Source organism: Megascapheus bottae, chromosome 10 (genome assembly GCF_031878675.1).
Source record: "Megascapheus bottae isolate mThoBot1 chromosome 10, mThoBot2.hap1, whole genome shotgun sequence".
NCBI lineage: Eukaryota > Metazoa > Chordata > Mammalia > Rodentia > Geomyidae > Megascapheus > Megascapheus bottae.
In genome coordinates, this window is record NC_143518.1 from 38,510,317 (window position 1) to 38,527,200 (window position 16,884).

A 16,884-nucleotide genomic window follows, 5' to 3' on the forward strand; every position below is an offset into this window, starting at 1 on the left:
CAGGGTGCCGGCGCTAGAGTGTCTGGGAAATGTAGTTCGTTGATAGAGGACAGTCATGTGAGCAAGGGCGGAATTTAGCTGCTGAGGCGGGCCTGGGTGTGTCACGTGAGGGGTTTCGGTCTGGCTCAAACGCAGGCGCGCTGAGCTGCCCCGAGGCTTCTAGTGGTCCTTCCGGTTGGCTTAGCCAATCAGTGTACAGAGAGCCTGGCCGACCGAGAGGATAGGAGAGCGCTTTGAGAGCCACTGCCGCGGCAGGGGCGTGGAGGGTAGGGGCAGGCCCAGGCCTCGGTTGCAAACATGGCTCAGAGCAGAGACGGCGGGAACCCTTTCGCCGATTCGGGCGAACTTGACAACCCTTTTCAGGTGACTTGCGACGGCCCCCTTTAGCTAGTCGGATTAATGTGTCTCTGTCGTGTAGGACCGGGCAAGATCCACGGAAGTGCCGGCACGTGGGGGGTGATGGTGGCTCCTGACCCTCGGGCACCTGGGGGGGGGCGGGCCCTGCCCTGGAAGGAGCTGGTAGTAGGAGGGAGATGTGACGAACTTGGGAGCAAATGATGGGACCACGACGTGGCTCCAAAGGTGCAGTACTTGGAACCAGGGGGAGTTGAGGAGGGGTCCCTAGGTTATGGGAGGGATTGAATGCCAGCTGAGCTCAGGTCAGGTCTCTGCTCTCAGGACCCAGCCGTGATCCAGCACCGACCCAGCTCTCAGTATGCCACACTTGATGTCTACAACCCTTTTGAGAACCGGGAGGTAAGCTGCTGGAGAGGACAGAACAAGAATGGGGAAAGTGTGCCAATAAGCCCAGCCTGGGTACTATTTCCTGCATGCTGAGGAAGAGCTGTGATTGTAGCTAAGTGACACTAGGCTGACATGGCATGCCTAATCCTAGGGACTCCAGAGCTGTCTGAATTGAGCTCTAGAATTCCTGAGAAGACCAGTGGGGAAGGTATGAACCAGTTCTGTATGAAGAGACTTCCTTGAAGAAAATTAAGATTGGAGCAGATAAATGCAAGGAATAGGAGAAATAACCTATTGATCCCATTGAAATAGGAAAATGGTGGGCTTAACAAGTTAAGGAGTGGATATGGAAATAAGTATTTTGATTTCTTCCTCTCCACCCCCTTCCATCATGCCGCTTGAACCCTGGGCCTGGGCACTATCCCTGAGCTCTTCAGTTCAAGACTATTGCTCATTCACTTGAGCCTCAGTGCCACTTCAGATTTTCTGGTAGTTAATCTCAGATAAGAGACTCTCGGACTTTCGTGCCCTGGCTGGCTTTGAACCGTGATCCTCAGGTCTCAGCCTCCTGAGTAGCCAGGATTACAGGTGTCAGCCACCAGTGCCTGGCAAGAATTTTGAATTCTTGCTAAAGAATATGAGGATGGCGGGGCTTGGTGGCCCACGCCTATAATCCTAGCTACTCAGGAGACTGAGATCTGAGGATCAAGGTTCAAAGCCAGCTTGGGCACAAAAAAACTTGAGACTTATCTCCAATTAACCTGTAGAAAATGGGAAGTAGGGCTTGGCCCAAGGGTAGGGCAGTAGCCTTGAGCTGAAGAGCTCAGGGCCAACACCCAGGCAGAGTTCAAGCCCCATGACACACACAAAAAAAACAAATAAAAAGCATATGAAAATGAAAGGAACTAACTTCCTAACTGGAACAAAGAGTGCTGCTGCCTTACGTAGTGAATTATGGTTCTAACAATTTCCAGGAGACTCTAGATTCCTGTGTTACAGGGACTAGACAGTCTCTTAAGACCTTTTTACCAACAGCCCCCCCCATCCTATGAGCCTCCTGCCCCGGCCCCTGCTCCTGTACCACCACCTTCAGCACCCTCCTTGCAGCCTTCCAGAAAGCTCAGCCCCAAGGAACCCAAGAACTATGGCTCCTACAGCACTCAGGTGAACAAGGGTGTGTGCAGGTTCGGGGACCTGGGAGAGGAACCAGTGATGGAGCCTAGGCCTTACTCCTCCTTCTACTCATGCTTGGTAGGCCTCAGCTGCAGCAGCCACAGCTGAGCTGTTAAAGAAACAGGAGGAGCTCAACAGGAAGGCAGAGGAATTGGACCGCAGAGAGCGAGAACTTCAGCATGTTGCCCTGGGGGGCACAGCCAGTAAGTGAACTCTTGGTAGGGTAAGGAAAAGCATATGAGTTTGCAGGAAGCAAGTGTGTGTGCATTTTAGAAACATTGTGGAGATACAATGGGAAATTACTTTGCTATTTACTTACAGTGCTAGAGATCTAATCTAGGACCTTGTGCATACTAGGCAATGGCTAATGCCACTGAACTGTGCTCCCAGCCTCTTCCCTTAGTTACTTAATCTTTTTTTTTTTTTTTTTTTTTTTTTTTTTTGCCAGTCCTGGAGCTTGAATTCAGGGCCTAGGCACTGTCTTTGCTCAAGGCTAACACTCTGCCACTTGAGCCACAGCACCACTTCCAGATTTTTCTGTGTATGTGGTTCTGGGGAATCGAACCCATGGCTTTGTGAATGCTAGGTGAGCACGCTACCATTAGGCCATGCTCTCAGCCCTAGTTACTTAGTCTTGACTACCTTAATTTCCTTATTTGTATAATGAAAATAGTACATGTATTTGTTTGACACGGTTATTGTGAAGGTAAAGCAACGTCATGTCCTCAGAGTTCTTGGCATCATGCATACGTTTTTGCAAATCATAATGAACATTTGCTATTGCTATTTTTCCGCTCTGTCTCTTTGGACTCTGAATGGAGAGAATGGGGATGGGTTGAAGGGGGAGTGATAACCTCCTTTCTAAGATCTTCCTGCACTCTTGGTGCCTTATAGGTCGACAGAACAACTGGCCCCCTCTACCTTCTTTTTGCCCAGTTCAGCCCTGCTTTTTCCAGGACATCTCCATGGAGATCCCCCAAGAATTTCAGAAGACAGTATCTACCATGTACTACCTCTGGATGTGTGAGTAATGAGGCCTTCAGGGGAAAAGTTAAAGGTAGAGATCTTTTAAATACCCTAGGACACATGCACTGAGAGCCAGATATTTCACTTTTTCACATTTGATTGTTAGGGTAGTTTCTTCAGGAATCTTCTTGCATTACCCTTTCTATTATATTTGGAATTTAGTCACCAGCCTGCTAATAAGTGTATATTTTTGTCTCACCCTGTAATGCTGACTGGCCTGGAATTCACTGTGTAGTCTGCACTGGCCTCAGACTCTCTCTTGATTCTTAAACTTCAGCCTCCCAAGTACTGGAATTACAGATGTAGGTTACCACACCCAGCTCATAAACATAGCCTTAATTCATTAAGTCTTTTCAAGGGGATCAAACATGGCATTTATTTGTTTTGTGTTCCCTTTCCTTACGCTGTCACTTTCGGTGAGGATTGGAGGTGTGTGTTTGTACATATGTGAAGGAACCTTCATTGTGTGTAGTTCAGAACAACCTGCCATTCTCTCCTCTACCTCTCAGGCAGCACTCTGGCTCTCCTCCTGAACTTCCTCGCCTGCCTGGCCAGTTTCTGTGTGGAGAACAGCAATGGCTCAGGCTTTGGGCTTTCTCTGCTCTGGGTTCTCCTTTTTACTCCCTGCTCCTTTGTCTGCTGGTACCGCCCCATGTATAAGGCTTTCCGGTAAGTGGGGGATGGGAAATGGGAATGTAGGATGGGCCTCACATCAGATCTTCTAGCTCTAATTTCCTGCCCCCCCCCCCTTTTTTTTCCAGGAGTGACAGTTCATTCAATTTCTTCGTTTTCTTCTTCATTTTCTTCGTCCAGAATGTGTTCTTTGTCCTCCAAGCCATTGGCATTCCAGGTTGGGGGTTCAGGTCTGTGAGGCTTCATCTACTCTCATTCTTTCCTTCCACTGTTCTAGAAAAGACAGCACCAGGTACTGGAGTAGGACTTAAGTGGCAAGATGAAATTTGTGCCAGATGCCAATGGCTCACCTGTAATCCTAATTCCTCAGGTGGCTCAGACAGTAAAGTCTATGCATAAAACCCTATTTCCAATTAGCCAGCAAAAAAGCCAGACTGGGGCCCGGGAGTTTGGCCTAGCGGTTAAAGTGCTTGCCTAGCATGCACAAAGACCCGGGTTCGATTCCTCGATATCCCACATACACAACCAAACCGGAAAAGTGGCAGAGACAAGACTGCGACGGCGACAGAGAGCGAAAAAAGCGAGCTGAGCTGGAGTGAACAGAGCCCAACCGAGTGGTGGCCGGAGCGAGCGGGGCCGGAGCGAGCAGGACCGGAGCGTGCGGGAGCGAGCCGAGCCAGAGCCAGCGAGGCCGGAGCGAGCGGGGCCAGAGCGAGAAGGGGCCGGAGCGAGCAGAGCCAGGAGCGAGCGAGAGCTGGCCGGGCCGGAGCGAGCGGGGCCAGAGCAAGCCAGGAGCAGGGCCGGGCCGGAGCGAGCGGGGCCAGGAGCGTGCGGGAGCGACCCGGGCCGGAGCGAGCGGGGCCAGAGCAAGCCAGGAGCAGGGCCGGGCCGGAGCGAGCGGGGCCAAGAGCAAGCTGGAGCCAGCCGGGCGGAAGCAAGCGGGGCCAGAGCGAGCGGGCCGGAGCGAGCGGGGCCTGAGCTAGAAAGAGGGCCTAGCCGGGCCGGAGCGAGCAGGGCCGGAGCGAGCGGGGCCTGAGCTAGAAAGAGGGCCTAGCCGGGCCGGAGCGAGCGGGGCCGGAGCGAGCGGGGCCTGAGCTAGAAAGGGGGCCTAGCCGGGCCGGAGCGAGCAGGGCCGGAGCGAGCGGGGCCAGAAAGAGAAAGGGGCCAAAAAAAAAAAAAAAAAAAAAAGCCAGACTGGAGGTATGACTCAACTGCTAGAGCCAAGGAAGTGGAGTAAAAGTATAAGGTCCTGAGTTCAAGTCCTGTTACCAGCACACAAAAAAGAATCCCTCTCCCCCTCCATCCCTTTTGGATGTGCCAGCTTTTTTTTATTTTTTTGTTTGTTTTGTTTTGCTAGTCCTGGGGCTTGAACTCAGGGCCTGGGCACTGCCCTTGGACATTTTTTGCTCAAGGGTAGAGCTTTACCATTTGAGCCACAGTGCCACTTCCGACTTTTTCCTGTGTATTTGGTACAAAGGAACTGAACCCAGGGCTTCATGCATCCTTCCACTAGGCTACCCTCCTGGTCCAGAATGTGCTAGTTTAATAAGAGACAGAATATACCTTAGATAAAGACCAGCCAACTCTGGGCCCGGGAGTTTGGCCTAGCGGTTAAAGTGCTTGCCTAGCATGCACAAAGACCCGGGTTCGATTCCTCGGTATCCCACATACACAACCAAACCGGAAAAGTGGCAGAGACGAGACTGCGACGGCGACAGAGAGCGAAAGAAGCAAGCTGAGCTGAAGTGAACAGAGCCCAACCGAGTGGTGGCCGGAGCGAGCGGGGCCGGAGCGTGCGGGAGCGAGCCGAGCCAGAGCCAGCGAGGCCGGAGCGAGCGGGGCCAGAGCAAGCCAGGAGCAGGGCCGGGCCGGAGCGAGCGGGGCCTGAGCTAGAAAGAGGGGCCTAGCCGGGCCGGAGCGAGCGGCGGGGCCGGAGCAAGCGGGGCCAAAAAAAGAAAAAAAAAAAAGACCAGCCAACTCTAGATAGGCAGATAACGTAGAAGGTGGCTATGAGAAGGCTTCCTGGAGGAGGCTTATAAACCTTGAAGTTGAATAGGGAGTAGCATCCTTAACAGAGAAGAGTATTTGGAGTAAGCATGCCTGCCCCGCAGGACTTAAGAGAGCTAGGAGCTAATGGCTCAGAAGCTAAGAGAGTGGTGGTAGCGGGAATTGTGGTTCATGGAATACTGCCAGACTGGCAGGGGAGTGACTGCTGGTGGGAGGGGTAGGAAATATAGCATGTTTGCCACATACCCAGCAGAAAAACTAAGAGGATGGCAACACTGCTGTGAGCAGCCTCTCCTTACCAGCACATGCTTTCTCCACAGTGGCTGGGTCTCTGCTATGGGGGTGAAGACCAACATGTTTGTAGCTGTGTTCATGGTTCTGGTTGCCCTGCTCTTCACTGGCATTGCTGTGCTGGGAATTGTGATGCTGAAGCGGGTGAGGGGCTGGGAGGTGGGGCTGGGAGGGTGAGCTCCCCTAGGGCCTGAGTAGAACATTCAGGAGCAACTGGGGCAGGGCAGGCCTGGCCCAGGCGCAGGGGTTCTTAGCTAATGGACCTCTGGGTGTGTCTGTGTGTGTTTGTGTATGTGTGTGCATGCTGGAGAAAGAGCCCAAGTCCAGAAGGAAAAGTGAGAGCAGAAGGTTGGGGTGTCTGGTGGTGGTTGCCAGGTGTTAGTCTGGCTTACACTCTAACATCTGTATTCTCCTCTTGCAGATTCACTCTTTGTACCGCCGCACAGGTGCCAGCTTTCAGAAGGCCCAGCAAGAATTTGCTGCTGGTGTCTTCTCTAACCCTGCAGTTCGAACTGCAGCTGCTAATGCAGCTGCTGGGGCCGCTGAAAATGCCTTCCGCACTCCATGAGCCCTCACCAGGATGTCCTGGCTCTGCTACTTGATGCACGAGGTGGCATAGCCTTCATCCCTGATGTCTCTGGGACTTGGGGAAAGACTTCATTACTTGATGGTTTCCTCCTATAGTGTCCCCAATTGTACAGCCATGACTGCTGAACTTGACTTGGGAGTGTGAGGAGCCCATCTTGACCCAGTGACTACTCACCCTTCCTCTCCCATCAGATCACACTGCTGCCATTTCTTACACTCCCCAGTACAGCCTCCCTCTGCTGCGCCAAGGCTGTTGCTTCGGTTATTTAAATAAAAAGGATGTATAACTGGAACTCACTGGCTTGTTGAATTTTTTACTAGGAATTTTAAAAAATTATGAAAGAGAGAAACTATGGAAGAGATTGGAGTGGAAGCACAATGGGGCACTCCACAGGAGACGTGGGACCTGGCTTGAATGTCACCTGTGAACAGTGGGAGACAGGGTGGCAGAGCCAGGCAGCAGGGGCAGGAAGTCCTTGGCTGGGAGCGGAAATGTAAAGACACCAGGAAGCGTAGCCCTCCACTCCTCTCCATTAATGAGGAGGAGGAGCCTGCTGCCTCTGCCAGGCGCGCTGCTGCCTGCGCTAGAGAGGCCGGAGAGGGCACCAGGAGTTATGGAAACAACCCCCAGCAGCTGGGCCGGGATCCGGTGGAGCTTGTGGCAAAGCCCCCCGCTTCAGGAGCGCCTCGCCCAGGGTCACGCCCCGCCTCCCTCCGGGTCTGCGCGGGACTACATTTCCCAGGCTGCACCGCGCGGCCACGCCCCTCTTCCCGTCCTCTCCATCCCCATCCCCGGCCTCGGCTGCCCAACCCGCTGTGGCGGAGCCGAGCATGGTGGGGAGGGGAGCGGGGCGGGCGACCCAGAAGACCGCGGCGCCGCGGCCCTCTCCCCACCAGGCACCCCGGATCCCACCGGACACCCCGAGGGCCCCTCGACCGCGCCTCTAGAGTCACCCCCACCGACTCCTCCCCTCTTTTCTAGACTTCTTCCCTTCCCTCTCGCCTTTACCCACCTCGCCCTTCCTTGGGCTCCGACCGCCGCCCTCTTCTCACTCTGGGACCGGCCCTTCTCTTCTCGGCGCCCCTCTTCCCTCAGGAGATGCGATGAACCAGTGTCCCCGCGTCCTCATCGCCACTCCGGGCAAGGTGCCCGCCCGGAGCCCGCGGTGGCGAGGGAGCCCCCCGCGGTCCCTCCGTGACGCCCCTCCCTTGGCCCCCCCCACAGCTGGCGTCCCTGGGCGATGCCCCAGAGGGCCCAGCCGGGGGGTGGGCTCTAGAGCGACGGGGGTGGAGAGGAGAAAGGACGGGGCCTTGGGCGCCTCTGAGATGCTCCCAAGCACCAGGGGGGGCCGAGCGAGGTGCAGGCAACCCAGTGGCAAGCATGATGCCCTCGCCTAGTGACTCCAGCCGCTCGCTGACCAGCCGGCCCAGCACCCGGGGCCTTACCCACCTCCGCCTCCACCGACCCTGGCTGCAGGCCCTGCTCACTCTGGGGCTGGCCCAGGTCCTCCTGGGTATTCTGGTGGTAACCTTCAGCATGGTGGCCTCCTCTGTCACCACCACCGAGAGCATCAAGAGGTCCTGCCCATCTTGGGCTGGGTTCTCGGTGAGTTGGGTTCGAAGGGTACACAGTGGTCGGGTGGGGGCGGCTCCTCAGGCCCCACTCCTCCTCACCAGCTGTAAGTGCATATCCTCCCCTCTCCTGCCTCTCCTGGTCCTGTCCCTCCTTGCAGGGAGGGGTGCATCCTGTGGCGAGGGGTTCACTCAGGTGCCTCCCCTGCCAGGCTAAGCCTGTGCCCACTCTGTCCCCAGCTGGCGTTCTCCGGGGTGGTTGGCATTGTGACCTGGAAGCGGCCATTCACTCTAGTGGTAGGTGCAGGGGTCCGAGGCCCACTGGGAGGCAAATGCCCAGCACCAGCGGGGATGCCCACCTATGTCTTCAGGAAGGGAACTGGCTCTCCAGATGGTGCCTGACAGGCATTGAATGTCTGTGAAAAAGGGTGGCTCCATCCATGGTGGAGGGGTACTCCTGAAGTTTTAAGCCCTAAATTAGCACCCTCTTTCTCCCAGATCTCTTTCTTCTCCTTGCTTTCGGTGCTCTGTGTCATGCTCAGCATGGCTGGCTCTGTTCTCTCCTGTAAGAATGCTCAGCTGGCCCGGGACTTTCGAGATTGCTCCATGGTGAGATTTGAGGCTGGTATGGGGAAGCATGCAGGACATCTGAGTTTGTCATGATCCTGGCTGCCTCACTTTCCCTACTCCCACTCAGGACGGAAATGTCTGTGTGTGCTGTCCCTCTATTCCCCTTCTCCGGCCCTGTCCAGAGTCAGGACAGGAACTCAAAGTTGCCCTTAACTCCACCTGTGATGAAGCCCGAGGGGCCCTCAAGGTGAGCATGCCCTGCCCTATTCCTTCCCATAGCAGGATATGGTGGGGTTTACCTGCACTCACTCCTCTTCTCTCTTCCCTTCCCCAGAACCTGCTTTTCAGTGTCTGTGGGCTCACTGTTTGTGCTGCCATAATCTGTACCCTCTCTGCTATTGTCTGCTGTGTTCAGATCTTCTCCCTGGACCTTGTGCATACGGTGAGAGGGGAGCCAGGGTCAAGTCTTTAAGGCAGGAACCAGGGGTGGGGGTTGGGACTGACCTGAAGAGGTGGTAACTACAGGTTTGGATTCTGAACAAGGCAAGCTGTAGGCTGAGGTGTGTGATGCTAGCCTAGGACCAGGAGAGTGCTGAGTGGGGTGGAGTCAAGAAGGCCCTAGAGGGAGGCGGGATAAAGGACAGAGAACAGGTGGCAATTCTGCACAGAGAGAGGCTGGTAAGAAGAGGAATTTCTGGATAGAGGCTCAGAGTGGGGACAGGGTTAAGGCACTGATCATGGGAGAGGATGTGTTAGAACTGTAGCTTCATGGAGTGGGCAGGGCCATAAAAATAAAGTAGATGAGAGATGCTTGTAACCCAAGGACAAGCAGTATTTCTAGAAACCTGGCTCACAGACCTGTTTGTCTCCCTCTCCCCCAGCAGCTGGCCCCTGAACGCTCAGTGTCAGGCCCCCTGGGTCCTCTGGCCTGTGCATCATCGCCTCCAGCACCCCTCCTACACACCATGTTGGACTTGGAGGAATTTGTACCACCTGTGCCCCCGCCACCTTACTACCCCCCTGAGTATACCTGCAGCTCAGAAACAGATGCACAGAGGTGAGGCTGAATATGGTTCTGCCAGGGAGAACTGGAGAAGATGACTGGATTAGGGGAAATGATCTTTGTGAGGTAGGAGCTATTTTCCAGGATTTGATCTTCTCCCTCATCCTACCAGCATCACATACAACGGCTCCATGGACAGCCCAGCGCCCTTGTACCCTACTGATTGCCCCCCTTCTTATGAGGCTGTCATGGGGCTCCGAGGAGACAGCCAGGTGAGAACAGGGCTTGGTGTGGCTGGGGAGCATGGGGTTGAGTCTGGAAGGCTGAGTGCGCTGTGGTTGCTGGATAAGGATGGTAATAGTCCCATGGTCTCTATAGTACTAGTGCTTACACTGTCATCTTTGATGTTCTTCCCTGGGGCCTGGTGAGGTGGGTGGGAGAGGAACTATTATTTCTTTTCTTCTTCTTCTTTTATTTCTTTTCTTTTTCTTTTTTTCTGCCAGTCGTAGGGCTTGAACACAGAGTCTGAGCACTGTTCCTTGGCCTTTCCTCAAGGCTAGTGTTCTACCACTTGAGCCACAGCACCACTTCTGGGTTTTCTATGTATGTGGTATCAAGGAAGCAAACCCGAGTCTTCATGCATGCTAGGCAAGCACTCTACCACTAGGCCAAACTCCCCGCCCCAGAAACTATCATTTCCTTCAGATGTGGAAACTGAGGCCCATATAAGTTAAGTGACTCATACAAAGATACAAAGCTGGTCTGGAATCTGGGGCTCTAGAGCTCTTTCTAGCACATGAGATGGCCATGACAGTCTGAAAGCCTGGACCTTTGGCCCTGTGTCTTTTGCAGGCTACTCTGTTTGATCCTCAGCTTCATGATGGCTCCTGTATCTGTGAGAGAGTGGCCTCTATTGTAGATGGTAAGTAGCAAAAGAAAAGGAAGGGACAAGGCCTTGACTGCGGGGCACAGCAGGGCTGGGTGGAACTAAAGCAAGGAAAGGCAAGGCCAAGCTGATGATTTAGGGGGCGGATGAGGGATGTGGCTACTTGGAACCCTGGATCTGTCTTCCCTTTCCTGAGATAACACTGGAGGCAAGTGGCCGGGGAGACGCTAGGGCTTGGGAAAAGAGGAGTGGCCTGGCCGGGCCACCGGCTGTTGATCTCCAGCGCCCCCTGCCGCCCACAGTGTCCATGGACAGCGGGTCTCTGGTGCTGTCGGCCATCGGTGACCTCCCCGGGGGCTCCAGCCCGTCTGAGGACTCGTGCCTGCTGGAGCTGCAGGGCTCCGTGCGCTCCGTTGACTACGTGCTCTTCCGCTCTATCCAGCGCAGCCGCGCCGGCTATTGCCTCAGCCTGGACTGCGGCCTGCGAGGCCCCTTCGAGGACAGCCCTCTGCCTCGACGTCCCCCACGGGCTGCCCGCTCCTACTCCTGCTCTGCCCCCGAGGCCCCGCCACCGCTGGGTGCCCCCACAGCCGCTCGCAGCTGCCACCGGCTGGAGGGCTGGCCGCCCTGGGTGGGTCCCTGCTTCCCCGAGCTGAGGCGGCGGGTTCCCCGGGGTGGCAGCCGCCCTGGGGCCACTCCTCCCACCCGACCCCCCACTCGACGCTTCAGCGATAGCTCAGGTTCCCTCACCCCACCGGGACACCGGCCTCCTCATCCGGTGAACCCGCCACCACTGCTGCTGCCAAGGTCCCACAGTGACCCGGGCATCACCACCTCCAGCAACACTGGTGAGCAGCCCCCCTAGGGACAGGGGAGGGTGGGCACTGGGGGGTTAGAGGGCCGGTGAGGCCTTGGATTTGAGGCCTCTGAGAAGGAAGAAAGGAAGCAGAACATTCCTGCAAGACAGTGATTTCCACTGAGGGGGATGAGTTTCACAGCTCCCAAACTCTGGCTACTTACCCCTCCATTGCAAGCCTTGCAGCCTCTGAAGTGCTGTGGATTTGCTAAGAAGGTAATGCACACACTCTACAGCCGGTCCATATCAAGGGTCCTGACTGCCTCTGATCCAGGAAGCCAAGCAGAGCCAGACATAGTTAGTCCTGGAAAGGAAAAATCATGCTCACCAACACTTGACACTAGCACAGAAAGCGCTTATCATTACCCTGAAGTGCCAGGAGCTCAGAAGGCTCTGGCACTGGTATTCTGTCTTGCTTGCCTGCACTGTACCATTTAGTTGCTGGCAGACATGAGCAGAGATGGAGATGTGGAAGCCATGAAAGCCTCTTCTGGGCCTGAGTTCCCAAGGGAGGTGTAGGATGGAAGATGTGTCCCCATGGGCCTTCCACTCAGTTCCTGTCTCTCCTCTCCAGCTGACTTCAGGGACCTTTATACCAAAGTGCTTGAGGAAGAAGCTGCCTCTGTTTCCTCTGCAGATACAGGTCAGCTTCGACTTGGCATCTATAAGGTGAGGGATCGGGGAGCACTGCCTGGTCCTCTCTGCACCCTACTTCCTACTCTCTTCTCTCCCTTTGTCTCCTTAGGGCTCTGCTCTGAAGCCTGCCTCTTTCGCCTTGCCCGCTGCCCATCCCCCAAGTTGCTTCGTGCCCGTTCAGCTGAGAAAAGGCGCCCCGTGCCTACCTTCCAGAAGGTTCCCCTGCCCTCAGGCCCTGCACCTGCTCACTCTCTGGGGGACCTGAAAGGAAGCTGGCCAGGCCGGGGTCTGGTCACTCGGTTCCTCCAGATGTCCAGAAAGTCCCCAGACCCCACTGGGACTGGCGCCCATGGACATAAGCAGGTAAGCATTAGGAAAGCCAGGAAAGATCCCTGGGAAAGCCTAGATCTTTAGACTAGGTCATACCAATTCCCTCGCCTGTATCCTTTTCCAGGTGCCCCGGAGCCCGTGGGGCCGGCCAGGCCGAGAGAGCCTCCACCTTCGCAGCTGTGGTGATCTGAGCTCAGGCTCCTCCCTTCGAAGGCTGCTGTCTGGTCGGAGGCTGGAACGTGGAACCCGTCCACATAGCCTCAGCCTCAATGCAGGCAGCCGGGAGACTGGGCTCTGACCTGGGCTTATTGTCCCACTGAACTAAGGGAAGGCTGGGGCCTCAGGCCCCCAGCTGGTTGGGACCAGCACCTTCCCAGCACTCCCTTGCACTGGCTGGCACAAAAAGAAATTGCTGTATACATCCCCAAGTGTACCTTTTCCTGCCTACCTCTGGGGGCTCCTGATGCTTGCCTCAGCCCCTCCAGACTGGGGGAGCTTCTGCCTGTGCTGCATGAGTATTCAGGCTGTGGAGGGAGGCGCACCTGCTTTCTGCATCAGAGGAGAACAACTCTCCAGCATGAGAGTGGCTCTTTCTGGTCCTCAGGGGCACTGTGGTCAGGGCAAAGGCAAGTCTTGGAGTTTAAGTACAGGGAGACTTGTGCCTGTGTGATGGACTGGAGAGGCAGGCAAAGAAGTGTCAGAGAGTCTGGGTGGCCTCTCAGCCCTGCCACCTCTAGCTGCATGACCTTGGGCAAATTATTTAACTTCAATTGCCTCATCTGTAAACCATTGTGAAGATGAATGTTTATAAACTCTTAACACTAAGTAAGCCTTCAATAAATTTCAATTTTTCCCCTTCTCTTCTGGACTGCTTTTTATGTGTTTTTATTCTCAATGCAATCTGTGCTGATACCTTTCATACTAAGAAAACTCAAGATACGATGTCCAGAAATATCACTGGCTTACTCCTCCTTCTCATAGTGATTTTCTCTATTCCTTCCATTCTTTTTTTTTTAATTTATTATTATTTTTTTCTTGGTCATGGGTTTGAACTCGAGGCCTGGGTGTTGTCCCGGAGCTCTTTTGAGTCTGGTTAGTATTCTACCAATTGGAGCCACAGAGCCACTTCTGGCTTTGGGGTGGTTAACTGAAGATAAGAATCTCATAGACTTTGCTGTTCTGGCTGGCTATGAACCTCAAACTGTGATCCTCAGATCTCAGCTTCCTGAGTAGCTAGGATTATAGATGAGATCCACCAGCGCCTAGCTTCTTTCCACTCTTTTTTTTTTTTTTTTTTTTTGCCAGTCCTGGGCTTGAGCTCAGGGCCTGAGCACTGTCCTTGGACTCTCTCAAGGCTAGAGCTCTACCACTTGAGCCTCAGCACCACTTCCGGCTTTTTTCTATGTATGTGGTACTGAGGAATTGAACCCGGGTCTTCATGCATGCTAGGCAAGCACTTTAACCACTAGGCCAAACTCCCGGCCCCTTCTTTCCACTCTTGAATATCCATTGGAGCCTCAGACATTCCCTTTAGATGTCAGCCTCCTGAGTTATAGGAAGGAGCCTGCTTTGTTGTTGTTGTTGTTGTTGTTATTGGAGCTTCAAATCAGGGCCTGAGCACTATCCCTGAGCTTCTTCTTCTTTTCTTTTTTTTTTTTCCAGTCCTAAGTCCTGTCCTTGGACTTTCTCAAGGCTAGAGCTCTACCACTTGAGCCTCAGCACCACTTCCAGCTTTTTTTCTATGTATGTGGTACCAAGGAATCGAACCTGAGTCTTCTTGCATGCTAGGCAAGCACTCTACCACTAGGCCAAACTCCCAGCCCCCTGAGCTTCTTTTTGCTCAAGGCTAGCACTTTACCACTTGAGCCACAGTACCACTTCTGGCTTTTTGCGTTAATGTAGTAATAAGGAATCAAACCCAGGGCTTTGTGCATGCTAGGCAAGCACTCTACCACTAAGTCACATTCCCAGCCCCCAGCCACTGCTTTTAAGGTAGTTTAGAGCATTTTTCCACTTGCCTCTCTTTCGGTTTTAAGAAGCAGACAATTAGCATTTTTCTTTTTCTTTTATCATATTTAAAGATTGGATTGGCTTCCAAAACAACAGTTTTTTGTTTTGTTTTGTGGGTTATGGGGCTTGAACTCAGTCAGCCTGGGCACTGGCTGTAAGCTCTTCAGCTCAAGGCTACCACCCTAAAACTTGAGCCACAGCACCACTTCAAGTTTTGTAGTGGTTAATTGGAGATAAGAGTCTCAAGGAAGCGGGACCGGAGCGTGTGGGAGCGAGCCGAGCCAGAGCCAGCGAGGCCGGAGCGAGCGGGGCCAGAGCGAGAAGGGGCCGGAGCGAGCGGGGCCAGAGCGAGCGGGGCCGGAGCGAGCGGGGCCGGAGCGAGCAGGGCCAGAAAGAGAGAGAGAAGGGGGCAAAAAAAAAAAAAAAGACTCTCAAGGACTTAGTGCCTGGCCTACCTTTGAACCTTGGTCCTTGGATCTCAGTCTCCTGAGAAGCTAGGATTACAGATAAGAGCCACCGTTCCTTTCTTTCTTTTCTTCCTTCCTTCCTTCCTTCCTTCCTTCCTTTCTTTCTTTCTTTCTTTTTTTTTTTGTTGGATCTTGGGACTTGGATGCTGTCCCTTGGCTCCTTCTGCTCAAGGCTAGCACTCTGCTATTTATGCCACAGTGCCACTTCTGCCTTTTTTTTTTTTTTTTTTTGCCAGTCCTGGGCTTGGACTCAGGGCTTGAGCACTGTCCTTGGATTTTCTCAAGGCTAGCACTCTACCACTTGAGCCTCAGAACCACTTCTGGCTTTTTGCTACGTATGTGGTACCGAGGAATCGAACCCGGGTCTTCATGCATGCTAGGCAAGCACTCTACCACTAGGCCAAACTCCCAGCCAACTTGTATTCTTTTTTTTTTTTTTGCCAGTCCTGGGCTTGAGCTCAGGGCCTGAGCACTGTCCTTGCTCTTTCTCAAGGCTAGAACTCTACCACTTGAGCCTCAGCACCACTTCTGGATTTTTCTATATATGTGGTACCAAGGAATCGAACCTGGGTCTTCATGCATGCTAGGCAAGCACTTTAACCACTAGGCCAAACTCTAAGCCCACACTTCTGCCTTTTTCTGTGCATAAAGAGTCTCATGGACTTTCTGCTTTGATTTTTTTTTTTTGTTGGAAGTCCTGGGGCTTGAACTCTGGGCCTGGGCACTGTCCTTGGACTTTCTCAAGGCTAGAGGTCTACCACTTGAGCCACAGCACCACTTCCAGTTTTTTCTATGTATGTGTACCGAGGAATCGAACCTGGGTCTTTGTGCATGCTAGACAGCACTCTACCACTAGGCCAAACTCCCAGCTTCTGGCTTTGAACTTCCGTCCTCAGATCTCAGCCTCCTGAGTTGGCAGGTTTGCAGATATAAGCCACTGGTTCCCAGAATAGATTTATCTTGAATGCCTTACAACCCTGGGTTCAGTGCAAGTATTTCAGTGGAACAAGACAAAATCTACACACACACACACACACACACACACACACACAAATGTGACAGAACAACTGAGTAGAGATAAGATGCTCACTGAAGTGACGGTAGACCTGAATTAGGTGAAGGTACTAATCACAGGAATCAGGATCAAGAAGTCAAGATGAGAGCCAGGCACTGTGGCTCTCGCCTGGAATTCTAGCTACTGTGGAGGCTGAGATCTGAGGATCAAAGTTCAAAGCCAGCCTGGGCACTAAAAATGATGAGTGATTATTTCCAATTAATCACTAGAAAACTGGAAGTGGAGCTATGATTCAGGGGCAGGGCGGTAGCCTTGAGCTGAAGAGCTCAGGGACAGTGTCCAGACTCAGAATTCAAGCCCCATGACAAAAAAAAAAAAGGGGGGGGGCCAGGAGTTTGGCCTAGTGGCTAAAGTGCTTGCCTAGCATGCATGAAGACCCGGGTTCAATTCCTCGCTACCACATATAGAAAAAAGCCGGAAGTGGTGCTGAGGCTCAAGCGGTAGAGCTCTAGCCTTGAGAAAGTCCAAGGACAGTGCTCAGGCCCTGAGCTCAAGCCCAGGACTGGCAAAAAAAAAAAAAAAAAGAATTCAAGGTGAGGCCGGAGTCTGGCCTAGTGGTAGCATGTCTAGCATGAATGAAGGCCTGGGTTCGGTTCCTCGGTACCACATACACAGAAAAAGATAGAAATTGGGGGGCTGGGAGTTTGGCCTAGTGGTAGAGTGCTTGCCTAGCATGCATGAAGACCCGGGTTCAATTCCTCGGTACCACATACATAGAAAAAAGCCAGAAATGGTGCTGAGGCTCAAGTGGTAGAGCTCTAGCCTTGAGAAAGTCCAAGGACAGTACTCAGGCCCTGAGTTCAAGCCTAGGGACACCCCCCCAAAAAAAAAAAAAAAGAAAGAAAGAAAAGAATTCAAAGTGGCCTAGATTAGATTATGCAATGATACTTTGTCAAAAAAAAAAAAAGAGGCCAGGAGTATAGCCTAGTGGTAGAGTACTGGACTAGCACACAGGAAGCCTTAGGACTGGCAAAAAAAAAAAAAAAAGAGTTGGTGGCCAGGAATTTGGTCTAGTGG

The 16,884-nt window shown here is 53.3% G+C and overlaps 2 protein-coding genes across 5 annotated transcripts; both read left to right on the forward strand.

The window, feature by feature from the left end:
• The first annotated feature begins 97 nt into the window (after positions 1–97).
• Positions 98–6,755, forward strand: Scamp3 (secretory carrier membrane protein 3). The gene is made up of 9 exons (XM_090340811.1): positions 98–363; positions 679–756; positions 1,780–1,908; positions 2,000–2,120; positions 2,812–2,940; positions 3,453–3,612; positions 3,705–3,806; positions 5,904–6,018; positions 6,296–6,755. Exons 1-9 carry the CDS (start codon positions 298–300, stop codon positions 6,440–6,442), a joined length of 1,047 nt encoding a protein of 348 aa, XP_090196937.1. The 5' UTR covers positions 98–297; the 3' UTR covers positions 6,443–6,755.
• Positions 6,756–7,240: 485 nt separating this feature from the next.
• Entrep3 (endosomal transmembrane epsin interactor 3) lies at positions 7,241–13,174 on the forward strand. Of its 4 annotated transcripts, none has more exons than XM_090340812.1 (12): positions 7,241–8,068; positions 8,275–8,331; positions 8,533–8,643; positions 8,732–8,851; positions 8,939–9,046; positions 9,486–9,661; positions 9,780–9,879; positions 10,460–10,529; positions 10,796–11,341; positions 11,924–11,992; positions 12,095–12,348; positions 12,440–13,174. In XM_090340812.1, the coding sequence occupies exons 1-12, from the start codon at positions 7,844–7,846 to the stop codon at positions 12,611–12,613; spliced, it is 2,010 nt and encodes a 669-aa protein (XP_090196938.1). In that variant the 5' UTR covers positions 7,241–7,843; the 3' UTR covers positions 12,614–13,174. The 4 variants fall into 4 exon arrangements, with proteins under 4 accessions (XP_090196938.1, XP_090196939.1, XP_090196940.1 ...); XM_090340813.1 differs by having other exon boundaries at positions 9,489–9,661; XM_090340814.1 differs by lacking the exon at positions 8,275–8,331.
• The last annotated feature ends 3,710 nt before the right edge of the window (positions 13,175–16,884 follow it).

Excerpts from the sequence above, each read along its gene's own strand:
- Scamp3 (XM_090340811.1), top strand. The coding sequence starts at position 298 with ATGGCTCAGAGCAGAGACGGCGGGAACCCTTTCGCCGATTCGGGCGAA. Across the intron at positions 364-678 it reads AACTTGACAACCCTTTTCAG|GACCCAGCCGTGATCCAGCA; the intron begins GTGACTTGCGAC and ends CTCTGCTCTCAG. Across the intron at positions 2,941-3,452 it reads CATGTACTACCTCTGGATGT|GCAGCACTCTGGCTCTCCTC; the intron begins GTGAGTAATGAG and ends TCTACCTCTCAG.
- Entrep3 (XM_090340812.1), top strand. The coding sequence starts at position 7,844 with ATGATGCCCTCGCCTAGTGACTCCAGCCGCTCGCTGACCAGCCGGCCC. Across the intron at positions 8,332-8,532 it reads AGCGGCCATTCACTCTAGTG|ATCTCTTTCTTCTCCTTGCT; the intron begins GTAGGTGCAGGG and ends TCTTTCTCCCAG. Across the intron at positions 9,662-9,779 it reads TCAGAAACAGATGCACAGAG|CATCACATACAACGGCTCCA; the intron begins GTGAGGCTGAAT and ends TCATCCTACCAG.